Here is a 12,771-nt window from a genome sequence, read left to right on the forward strand (position 1 = left end):
AGGTTGAATAAGTTACTCAAAGTCACACTGCTTGGAAGTAGAGAGCCAGGATTAAAATAGATGCAAATAGTGTCTCTAGGCCTGCTGGGGCACTTTGAGGGACCGCTGGTGCAAGATTGGGCTGACGGGGACTTTACCGGTCCAGTGAACTCCCCCATTCTCACTGTACCACTGGATGGGCATACTAGCTTAAAAGCACTTCAAGTGAAAACACGAAGCCCTTTCTTAACCTCTATTTCTCTTTGTCCTTCTTTTTCCATACCTTCCTCTCTTGGCACTCCGTGTGTGACTCTGGAAGAACCTACTAGAGGAAACAAACCAGAAAGGTCCTCTCAGGACATCTTGCATCTGTAATATCTAGAAGCAGTATCTGATATTTAGTTTCATATACCCTAGGTGCCTAATAAATGTCCAATCATGAGAAGGCAGCCTCTCTCAGGTATCTGTCAAGCAGTCAGTGGTGTTACTGGAGCGCCCTAGCCAAAGGCTCCATCACTGAGCATGCCCCACAGAGAGCTCTATGCCTACTTTCAACCCTACATCTCTCCCTACACATGGCCATGCTCAAACTCATTACAATGCTTCTGAAAGATGTAGGAAGTATTAGCACAGTCCCACTGTCAAATTCAGGAAATGTCATCTGATATGTACCATCCACCCTCCAAATGTTTCTACTACAGTCCTGGAAATCTGAAAAACCAGTGAGTAAAGGTAGCACCTGTCCCACAGCATCTAATTAATGCAGGACTCCAAGGAAGAGCATGAAGGTGGTGGACCAGGGTCCCTGAAAGATTAGAATTGGTCAATGCCTCCAGATATGGAAAAATGTTAGATGTTGACTCCCAGCCCACCGCAAAGCATACCTTCTTTTAACAAAAATCAGCCATTCTTCTGATATTAACCTTTGACATTCATTTATTAAATCTCCAGTGATTTGTTAAGAGGCAGTGAATTAATTGTGACAAAGACTAGGCAGTTGTAGCTCTGTGTATGGGAGAAACCATTTAAAACTGATTTTCCATTCCCAACACTTTAATTTTCAACACTAAACAAGCATTTGCCAAAACTTTTTATTTCATTTTTTTATTTGAGCCAGCACCAAATGGTAGGCATTTTTTTTTAATTGAATCCATCTGTAAATCAGAAGAATATTCTAGATGCTCTGGAAGAAAACTTTCCAAGCTCTATTAATTACTGAGTCTTGACATCTGGACCTCTCGCTGATATTCTTGCTCTAGCAGGCACACTCACAAACAATGTGCAATATCATTTCAAAGCACCGGTGTCTGTTTCGTTCCAATATGGATACTAATTTTATTTGTTTGAAGTTGCAGAGTTATCAGGAAAAGAGGATGGGAAATCAGAATTTTTGGCCAGGTTGGTAAACCTAACTTCACAGATCTTTTGGTCGAATCAAGCAAGAGGCCAATGTGGTCATAGAGCCAACTCTATCTGGCTCTTCCTCAAAGAACAGGCATTCTCCTTGCCCAGCCAAGAGAGAACACAAAACCCACTAACTGGACGCAAAGCTGTCCCTCAGCTTTCATTTTCTGTGCGCGGGCTCATGCACACACTGCTGTTCTGTTCCTTCTGAGTGCCTGGCTGCCTAGAAAAGCTTGAGAATAATTCTGAGTTGCATCGTGATCACACCAACTTTGGGTTAAGGCTCTCGGTCCTCCTCCTTTCTAAAAGGATTAAATACAAAAACACTTGAAAGGGGTGACATATAATTCAGGAATGCAGAAAGGTAGGGGAGAATCACTTTAGGAAGAAGAGTGGAGAAGTTTTCTTTAGTACCAGCTGTCCATAGCATTTGATCCAGGGCTCTAAGACATGGGTAGTTATTTCTAGGCCTAAATACGGTATGCTTCCTTTTATTCTGTAGATTATGAAGTCCGTTTCCACAAAGATCAGTTAAAATTGGGTTGGGACAGAAAAGCAACCTAGAGAAGCAGAAGAGGGAAAGGATGAGAAAAATTCTCGTGCACATGGAACACATCAGAAGCGTTAGACATCTGGGGACACTTTGACCTCATCTTTACCTTTGTAAATATACTGCCTCACTTTTTTTATTTCCTCCTGATGTGTCCCACCTGTTAATACAAGGTAAAATCTGTTCCTTTGTCAAGGAATATAAAGAAATGAGGCTGCCTGCAAGTTTTTTTTGGTTTTTAATACAACCTCTTTTAAAAACATTTGCCAATTACAGTTTCAACCACATAATGGAATTTTCACTCTTTTATTCTGTTTTTAGGACATAGTTGCTGCTTAGAGTTGGTAATGAGTTTATTAATCTTTCACTGGGTAGACAAGAAGACCCTTCACTGTGGCATTAACCAGGGTTTCTCAACCTGGGGATTTGTCTAAGTTTTGGACCAGAAAATTCTTTGTTGGGGCTGTTCTGTGTAGTGTTGGATTTTGGCAGGACCCTTGTTTTATACCGAGTAGCACCTGTTGTGAGAACGAAAAATGTCTCCAGACTTGCCAACTGCCCCCCTTCCGGGGCAATGCTTCCTTCCACCCTAGAAACACTAGCCACTGGCTTTAAGACAATCATTAAAATATGAAAAGGAGATATTAAAGTAGACACCCCTCTGAAAGGTCAAAGTTCTTATTTCCCAAGTGTTTCATATTTGAGGAGTATTTTAGTAGATCTTATCCACTGCTTAGCCTCCCCTGATTACATGGTGGACTCATCCACTGAAATCTGATGTGGAAGAATCTTCTCCCGCCCCTGGAGAGATGAGTCATGAGAATTCCATTTCCTTTTGCCCATTTCTCAGTTCTGGTCTGAGACATAAAAGGGGGAAAATGTTTGAGAAGTCCTCCTTTTGTAAGATTAAAAATAATAGTAATTATAAATAAGTTCCTCTCTAAAAAAAAAAAAAAAGGTCTTTTTGCCATATCTGTTTTTTTTTCCCCACTAGAATGTCTGTCTTTGAATGTGAATGTACTGCTTGGAACATGAGCAGCCCCTCACAATCACGAGGAACTAAGGGGAAAAAAAAAAAAAAAGAAGAAGAAAGAAAGAAAAAAAATTAAATGCCAACAGCTTGAGGAAGGTAAAGCAGAAAGAACAAAAGAACTTCAGTCCTTGATGATATCTTTGAACCACTGAACCAGCCTTGGAATGTCCACTGTAGGCTGCTTGTTAGTTGAAATAATTCAACACTTTTTTTGCTTAGCCAAAGCAATAGCTGGCAAACTATAATTTGTGGAACTAAGAATAGTTTTTACATTTTTAAAAGGTTGTTAAGAAACAAAGGTTGTTAAAAATAAACAGCGATATGGGGCCCACAAAGTCTAAAATGTTGACGACGGGGCCCTGCACAGATAAAGTTTGCCAATCCCCAATCCAAGCCACTCATAGCTAATGTCTTGTGATTTGTGACCCAAAGCATTCTTAACTAAAACAAGTACTCATATCTTCATTTTACAATTATAGAAACTGAAGCCTGAATCTGCCAATCGTAGGCTCAACCAGACAAGTCAAATACAAATTTGCTATTACTTCGATTCATTGTAAAGTTAAGCCAAATTGAGGCATCACAAAATATTTAACAGACTTTTCTATTTCTTGGGGCTTCAAATCATATTTGTACCACAGGTTTGGTTTTACAAATTAGAATAGATAAAGCCTCTTGATAGAATACAGTATGCTCAGTGAATACCTTCAAAGGGGCGTCAGACTATTCTACTATCTGGAGCACCAAGGCATTTCCTGTCCTAGGAAGTCAAACCTCGAGACCCCAAGGAGGAAAAGACATCACAGAAATACACTAGGAATGAACTCGCTGATTTGATAAATCACCTCTTCTGCTTGCTGAAACAGTTCCTGAATTTCCTTGCTGACTCACTTAGAATGAATCCTTAGTGAAAAATATCCAAAGGCTTCCTCCATTAACTTTAGCACCCAAGTTAATACTGCTGATCCCAGTTGGACCAGCATGTTTGGTAGCACCTTGATAAAGGATTTGAATATTGGCAAAATCTTATACTCAGGGTCAGGTCCCCAAGAAGGCAGACAAAGCTCATTGTGGAGAGCACATCAGAGGAGTGTTGTATGAGTTACAATAAACATTTGCTCCCATCTCACCACGGGGGGCCATAACTGAGCACTGAGTGACTGGCAGGGCTGGGTTTTCCTCAGGTGGTCCATCTAACATTTCTTTGGCCTTGTATCCCAGTCCCTATCCTAGTACAGTAGGTGGTCAGTCAGGAACAAAAGCCCTCAGTCTACACCCAATACTGGTTGTGCTTCAGGGTTGGGTTGGTTTGTCGGCAGAGCTTGACCATATCGGGATCCAGATTCATCCATGTCTCCCAAGGAGCACATTTCTCCACTGGCTCAGTGGCTGGAGAAACCATTTGCTCACTTTGTGGGTCCCTGAAAAGACTGACCGGGGGATTGCTGGAGCTTTTTAGAAGGGGTGTCACTGTGACAGTGGGAACGGTTCTGCTCCTTTCTGGCCTAGGACTTGGGGTTGTAGGTTCCAGATTAGTGTGGGGCTTGATAAGAGGTTTTGTCTTTTCTACCTTCTGGCCCAGCAGCCAGACACACAAGGCCACTGCAGTTACTATCAGCAGGAAGACCACCACAGCCAAGGGTACAATGACCATCAAAGGATAACTGCTCTCCCTGGGCTGGGTGGGTGTTCCAGGACTGGTGTTGGTAGTGTCCAGTGGCCAAATGACCCTGGTTGGAGAGGCCTTGCCATCCAGAGTAGGCTCTTCACCACGGTGTTGTCCCCAGGGATTTGTTTCCTGCTGCCTGGTCTGGGCCAGCTTCCCCAGAGTTTCTGTCTTTGCCGTGGGTCCTGGGGAAACCATAGGCTTTCCCAGAGAGAGATCTGAAGTCACAAGGTTATGGGCAGTGACTAATAAAGAAACATCAGGGGTAAAGGTTTGCAAACATAAGGGGTCAGGTGACACTATGCTGAAGGCGAGATGACCTATTGCTGGCTGTATGTGGTCTGCCCTGAGCAAGAAGGTGAAGGAGTCATTCAGCATATCGATGTCTGTTAGGTTGGCATGTGCATGAAGCATCAACAACCCTTGGTCAATGTCCCTCTGAGAGAACAGAGTAGCATTTTCCATTGCTGTGTCTCGGCCCACTCTTCGTACAAGTCTCCCATGGACAGGGGGTTTGGTCACTTCAAATCTGGGATCACTGTTAGTCCTATTAGCAAGCTCAGTGGCATCAAGGTCCTTTCTTCTCAGCGGATAAACCACCCTGTTGGCGATTGTCAGGTTTGACCTAATCCGCAGTAAAGGCTGCACTTTGATGTTCAGCATTTGTCCCGTCAGGTTGCTTTCTGGTGTAAATAGTGAGAAATACAGCTGGTCCTCTGAGGCCGTGAGATCTGTCATATGGTAACAGAGTCTTCCTGAATGCAGGTCTTCCTGCTCAAAGCTGATGACCACCTGGTTTTCAATGAGCAGATGCCCATGTTGGAGGGGACTTGTCATCTTGTAAGTGATTTGAGGGCTTTTCCCATTGGTCATTGCTGATAAGTGAGTATTGGTGATGGGGACAGTTGTCTGGCCTTGTGGGAGAAGTAGGTCTGTGAGGTTCACAAGGGTGATGGAAATGGGGATGACATCCAGGTGGAAGAGCTTATAAAGTGGGCGGTGTTGGCCATCAGTTACACTAAAGTAAAACACACCCGAAGATGGGCTTCCATCTTGTATAAACCATACCTGAGAGTTATCAATGTCAGCTTGCGTGAAATGGTGAACAGGTATGTCTGGATGGTGAGCCATTGCTAAAATGCCATTATTAGGATTGCGGATGATCATATATCTGATCTCCTCTGGAGGACTGTCTAGATCTTCCACTCTTAGGTTTTCAGGTCCCACAACCAAACTATTCCCCTGCAGAACCTTCAACCGAAGCCCTTTTGTCTTTAATTCTGGTGCCTGGTCATTAACAGGGGAGATAGTGATGTTAAACATCTCTTCAAGGAAGTTGGCCTCTGGTTTGGTGGTAGACTTGCTCTTTTGTTTTGGCCAAACAGCAAAGGTAAAATTATCAACCAGAGATTCAGAGTCATCGTGAAGGTATAGGATTCCAAATTTATTAACTATATACTGAGAGAAGTTGGGTTTTCCTTTGGTAATATTCCTCTCTCCAACCATAATGGTTCCATGGTGAGGAAGAGATGTAACCTGGAACCAGATTTCATAATAAGATCTCTGAGATTTGGGCAGTTTCAACAAGAGGTTGGAAGCATCTAAATTAGATTGATCAATGAGAACTTTGTCTCCCTCCTTGACAGCAGCTCCTGTGAAAATACAAATATAAAGAACAAAGTGGCATTTCACTAGAACTTTCAGATGACACCTGTAAAATCTCTTTCTCTCTCAAATTTCCCAATCCTAGTGGATTATTCTAAACCCCTGTGTTGCTCAAGAACATGAATTAGCACTGTTACTCAAGGTAACAATGCATATAACAAATTGCATTTTAAGTATACATATCCTAACTATTAGGTCAGTATTTCAGGCAAGAGAATTCTAAAATCTTGAGATCCACTTTTAAAATGTTAATTTTCTCACTTATCTACCACTGGACCTTCTCTTGCCGTAGAAACAGGTGCAGCTTTCAATACCCCTTTCCTTTCAGGAACTTGCCCTATTGTTATTTTCATTTTCTATAAATGGTTTCCAATAGTAGGCATGGTAAAGTCCCCATTTGGAGTTACAAATAAAATCCTTTAGAGCTACTTTTCCATCTTCCCCCTAACTACAACTATTAAAGCTTGTGAGAGTAAAAAAAGCCTCAGAGGAAGAGCACACATAAAGAAATCCATTTTTATAACTGTATACATTTTATTTCAAAGGTTGATATCATGCCATTTCCAATTCATAAGGAGAATATTTATTTCTAAATTGTCCCTACTTTAATAATTACAGATAAGCCACGGACCACATCTTTTAGTGGCCTTACCTGTATTTGCAAGCAGACGACTCTGCCGACCAGGCTCAGTAATTTCATATGAAATAGTAATACGAAACTCCTCAGGACCTAGAGCTGCTGGTGGGGAGGACATTGTGAATGTGAAAGAGTCTTCTGCAGTCCAGCCGGTGTTCTCATGGTCCACATGCTGGTATAATATCAGCCGTTCACTGACCTGTGCAGACAGGAAGAAGAATCAGCCCCTGCCTTCCTGGATAATATGAGGACTAACACATATCCCAACTGAAGGAGATACAAGTTTTCTTCAGGGTTTATTCTCATGCTCAAATTAGGCACATATCTATGCAAACACAAGAACACTAACAATACGGTAACCTATTTGTCGGTGTGAAACTCAGTGTTCAGTTGCAAAAATAGTTTATCAGAGAAAGAAAACACATTGCTTTTGAGATATCTAAGGGTATGGTTTGTATATTATAGAAAGCATATAATGAACCTTCATTTGCCACTCTGATAATTTTAAAAACTATCAACTCAGAACCAATCCTATTTTATGTAATACTCCTACCCACATTGTGCTCAGTAGCTTATTTTGAAGCCAACCCCAAACACTGTTTTATCTGTAAATGTTGTAGTAAATATTGACAAAGATGGCTCTTTTAAAAACATAATCACAATACCATCATCACATCTAAATATTATCAACAGTTACTTAATATTATCAAATATTCAACTAGTGTTCAAATATATCTGATGATCTAGTACATGGTTTTTTGTTTGTTTATTTTACACAGTTGGTTCATTTGAGTCAGGATCCTTAGTAAGTCCCCACAACACATTTGTTTGATGCTTTTCATAGGAGTCTCTTAGTCTATAGGTTTACCTTCTCTAATTTTTTTTTCTTATAATTAATTTGTTAAAGAGTTTGGGTCATTTGTCTTACACAGTTTCCTATATTCTAGATTTTGCTGGTTACATCCCAATGGTATTGTTTAACATGTTCTTCTGTCACCTATATTTCCAACACGCTAGTAGTTAAATCTAGAAATGTAGTAAGAATAAGACTTAAGTTTTTGTTAAGACTGTTTTACAGGGTGTACTTTATATTTCTTCTGCATCTCATTACAAGACTGCTTTTTGGACATGTTAGTATTAATAGTTGAATTCAAGTGTTGCCAGGTTGATTTATCTATCTTAAAGTTCCCCACCAGCCTTATCACCTGATAGTTTTATAAAGTCATTGATATGAATGCTTAAGTCCCTTATTTTTGCAGTGGCAAGGCACTGATATTTTTAATCATTCCTTCTTCATTCTTTTCTGGAATTCTTCTATAAAGAAGAACTTTCCCTCATCAGCTATTTGGCTACACTGAGGTACAGCATATGCAGGAAAGACAGGATAAATACTCGATTTTTTCCCTTTATACCAATTTTTAGAAAAATGAGTCCTGTGGCTCCAATATGCAAACATACCCATTGGTTTTTGTTTTGTTTGTTTTGGGATTATTATAAACACATGAGTTTTAATATATGATATATTTCATTCCATTGCAGTTCTTACTCTCCTTGATGTTCAGAGTTTCCCACCTCACTTAGGGTATTTTTCAAGATTTAATCTAAGCCCCTGATGCCTAATGCCTATCAATGTCTTGTCTAGCTCAACTGATGGAGAGGGCCCCACCCAGTGTTTTATTGTCCAGATCTCTTGTGGGTAGTCTTCCCCTAACAACAGTGACTGCAAGTTCTAAATCTCAAACCACAGAAGGGAAGGCTTGAGATAAAATGTGTCACCCTTTCCTTCCTATAGGTCACTAAAATGTCTCACCCTTTCCTTCCTATAGGTCACATCTTTTTCTGACCTGCCTTCTATTATAGTATCTGAACTTATAGGTAGGTTGTTTTCAAGGTGTTTATGTCCACGTCAGAAGGGTCTAGGATAAGTTATCATAAAATTCACAGAGCAGTTGAGTTTATTTCATCAGTCAGTATTTGGAAATACTGTATTAATTAACAGAAGCTTGGTTGTGTATTGTTCTGGCTCAACACTGGTGCAATGGATGCACCTGGAATCAGAGTTCTAGAAAGGCTTTTGGCCTAGTGAGTTTCCACAGAATATGAGCTTCCTGTTTCCAGAGTGTCCAAAAACTGTTAATGAGTTTTTTTTCCTTTCCTATTCAAGAGCAAGGCAAGAAAATGCTGTCATTTGGGGATTTTAAGGGGGGAGAAGAAAGTATTGTTTCTCAACATTTCCTCATCAAGAAGCAAGGTCACTCATGAAGAATTGGTTTCCCCAAAGGTAATTTCTGGTAGTGACCACTGACTTGATCCCTTAGAAGTTTCTGGGGGAAAAATATCAGTTTTATTTAGCAGTTCTACTATTTCTATTCTTAGCTAGAGAGTTATGATAAAATATTCATCCTAAATGTATTGCTCTTCCTAAAAACAAGTGACAGTGCCATGGGTTTCGGACTGGAGAGTGGTTCCTAAAGTTTCCCATTCTGCTTGAAAGAGGCATACTATTATAAGACAAGAGACATCTAGCTTCTTAATATTAAAAGTAACATAGTTTACTGACCAGGAGGAAAAAATTTTCTTGGAAGCAATCTTGTCCTTTGCTTCTTTGGTTTAAGTAAAAATTAACTTCCCCCCAAAATACATAAGTTATTGGAATAATCTAAGGGTCTTGTGATGTCTACAGGATGAAGAATGATAGTCCCAGGGAAAGAATGGTTCTCAAGATGAGAGCAGTTGAGATGAAGGTCAAAAATCTGAGAGAAATTAATTGGAGAGGAGCCCTAACCATAGCTGTGTACTTTGGAAGACTCCTGAAGGAGAGGTCTGCTACCAGTTCTTTTTCCAAAAAGTCATTCCAAAAGTGAGAAATTGTGAATAATGTATTGACTCATTCTATGCTGGAGAGTGAGAGAATCAAATTAGATTCATCCTGAGTGTCTGAGCTTCAAGACTGGACAGCAGGTAATTGAAAGTGCCAGAAGTAAAAGGGAATGAGTGTGGCTATCGAATGTCAACTTGGCAGTCATGCCCTGAAGGAGCTTTGGGGTGAGTAGAGTCTTTAATAGATGACAGAGAGCTTTAAGAATCAGATTCCAGGGGCGCCTTGGTGGCTCAGTCAGTTGAGCATCTGATTCTTGATCTCAGCTCAGGTCTTATTCTCGGGGTTGTGAATTCCAGCCCTGCATTGGGCTCTACCCTGGGCAAGGAGCCTACTTAAAAATAAATAAATAAGAACCAGGTTCTAAGGTGTGGGTGTACGCATGTGTGTGTGTGGTGGCAAGGGCTGGAAAAGGGAGAAGAAGACCAACACTTATAGGGAAAAGTGTAAGGTAAACCTCAAGAGAAGGATCTCAGACAGGATTAGGAATTTTGAATAAAAAGTGGCCTTAGGGTCAACTTCCAACAGCTCTGCATATTTCTGCTGTATTAAATATAGATAGATAAGCCACTTAGCTGAATACCTAGGCTCTGAGATTAAGGAGACAGGAGAGAAGTTTTTATTTCCCACGGATTTAGATTAGCCCAGATATTTTCTCTTTTACAGATGGAGTCTTTCTGGAATGTCATTAGAAATTAAATTTTGTAGAATTCACAACTAGTAAATGCAGAAGGAAAAACAGAATGAGCAAAACCACCATTTGGCAATCACTACAGTAATAAATATTTCACAGGTAAGAATCCAAAAATGATTACTTATACTAGTGAGCTAAGTTGTGCTGAGAAACAGGGTATTTCAATAGTTCCAAAGTAGTTCCTCACAAAATACTTAATTACAGAAAGGGAAATAGTGAGTTCGCCAAGGAGAAACCAGAAGGAGAGGACCTAAGTGGGGGACATCACCAGCGACAGGGCGGAGTGAGCACCGGTGCTTCCTGACGGGAGGCTGGAGAAGAACTTGGCCTCTCTCATGCCATTCCCACCAAAGCGCACAACCTGAATCAGACTGTGAGGAAATGTCCAATGAAACCAAAGTGAGGAACACTCTACAAATAAGTGGCCTGTTCTCCTCAAAAAATGGCCACATCACAGAAGTCAGCATGACTGCAGAATGTTTTCAGATTAAAGCAGACTGAGGACACCTGCGAACTAAATGCTTTGTTTTACACTGTGGATTTTTTCCTTTAGGATATTCTTGGACATTCTTTTTTTTCTAGAGGATATGCTTTGAAACAACTTGTGAAATTTGAATAAGATCTATAGATTATATAATAGCCCTGTATCAATGTTAACTTCATGATTTTGAAATTATACTGTGGTTATATGAGAAAGGCCTAGTTTCAAAGAAATATGAGCTGAGGTATTTAGATTAATCATGCCTGCGACTGACTTTTAAAATGTCAAAAGTGTGTGTGCATGCGTGTGTGCGAGAGAGAGAGAAGAGATATGATAAAGCAGATAGTTAAAAGCTAACATTTGGGCAATAAGGATGAATAGTATACTTTATACTCTTTTGCAATTGTTCTGTAAGTCTGAAATTATCTCAAAATAAAAAAGTTAAAAAAATAATTCTAAAAATGAAATCCCATAGTGTTTTACTATATCAACTTTAGAAAGGGACCAATGGTTTCTTTTCTCTGATGACCAAGTATGTGCAGAATGACCTGAGTAGTCCTTCCATTTGAAATGACAGTATGATAACATCTCCTTGGGTCTCTGAGATCTGTCTTCTGGATTTCACATCCTTGGTTACTACAGAACCACAGAAAAAAGTATTTGTCAGAGGCCAGAGGGATAGATTTGGCTCCAAAAAGGCCAGGGGCCCTACTGACTTTTCTGTGCTGGGTTAAAGTTTACAGCTGAGAGGCTGCTGAGAAGCTCAGAGAGGGTGGGAATTAGGGAACTCCTCTCCATCCCCCCAATCATTGTCCTAGTTGGGAGCAGAGCTGAGATCAGGAGCCAGATCTCCACACTTGAAGATAAGAACCCTTTCTCCTAGAGCACTGTATTGGACACCGCTTGGCTCCAACTGCCTGAATGATTACTCTTCTTCCTCCAAGGAGGAAGAGGACACACATTAATATAAAAATGGAAGCAGAGGAGTGTAGCAGAATTGGAACCACGGGTTGATCAGACCTACATTCAACTTTCAGCTCTGTGACATTTATGCAGGACATTTAATTTCTCAGAGCCTACATTTCTGCATTAAAATATGGAATAACATTTCGCTTGTATATATACACTTAACCTAGTTGATCTTTTGCCATATTGACATTCGAACCCACATGCCCTGAGCCTTTCAAAGTCTTTCAGAAAAATATCTAAGTCCTCATTAGCCAATTCTTTACTAGGACATCAGAGGATTCTGGTTAAGGTGGAAGGTTATACATATTTTTTTTAAAAATAAAGAACCATGGCATGAAAATATGAAGCAATGAGAAATTTCTAAAACATGCCTAATAAAAAAAAACTTTTCTTCATAAAGCAAAGAAATAGTTGGGCTGGAATTTTGGCACATACTGCAGAAACTTACTTCCAGTTTCTTTGTAAATAAGTATTAGCTCATCATCCTATGCTTGACATTTCAATAAATATTTGTTTAATGAATAAGCTACTTAAGAAGTGCTTTACAAAATTTAATTATAAAGTATGTTTATGCAATGAAACAGTAGAAACAAGGCGATCCAAGACATTTCTAACCCATTTATTTAACAAAAACACAAATAGTACCTTTTACTGAGCCCTGCATATGTGCCAGACACTCTGCAAGGCATATTATGTAACTCATTTTATTTAATTTTGTTTTAGGGGCCTTATTATATCCACTGGACAGATTAAAAAAAAAACCTGAGGGTGAGAAAATTTAAATAATTCACTCACAGCCAACAAGTGGGAGAGCC

At 40.0% G+C, this 12,771-nt stretch overlaps 1 protein-coding gene across 3 annotated transcripts in view; it reads right to left on the reverse strand.

Annotated features, from left to right (window-relative positions):
- Positions 1 to 2,154: 2,154 nt before the first annotated feature.
- LOC132028306 (chondroitin sulfate proteoglycan 4-like) overlaps positions 2,155 to 12,771 on the reverse strand; it is a 61,875-nt gene continuing 51,258 nt past the window's right edge. For all 3 annotated transcript variants that reach the window (XM_059417118.1, XM_059417119.1, XM_059417117.1), the window contains 2 exons: positions 6,950 to 7,133; positions 2,155 to 6,284 (listed from right to left, as the gene is read on the reverse strand). In XM_059417118.1, coding sequence (XP_059273101.1) covers positions 4,237 to 6,284; positions 6,950 to 7,133 — 2,232 coding nt within the window. In that variant the 3' untranslated portion in view covers positions 2,155 to 4,236. The remainder of the gene's footprint in view (positions 6,285 to 6,949; positions 7,134 to 12,771) is intronic.

The sequence above is a fragment of the Mustela nigripes genome, chromosome 12 (genome assembly GCF_022355385.1).
Source record: "Mustela nigripes isolate SB6536 chromosome 12, MUSNIG.SB6536, whole genome shotgun sequence".
Taxonomy (NCBI): domain Eukaryota; kingdom Metazoa; phylum Chordata; class Mammalia; order Carnivora; family Mustelidae; genus Mustela; species Mustela nigripes.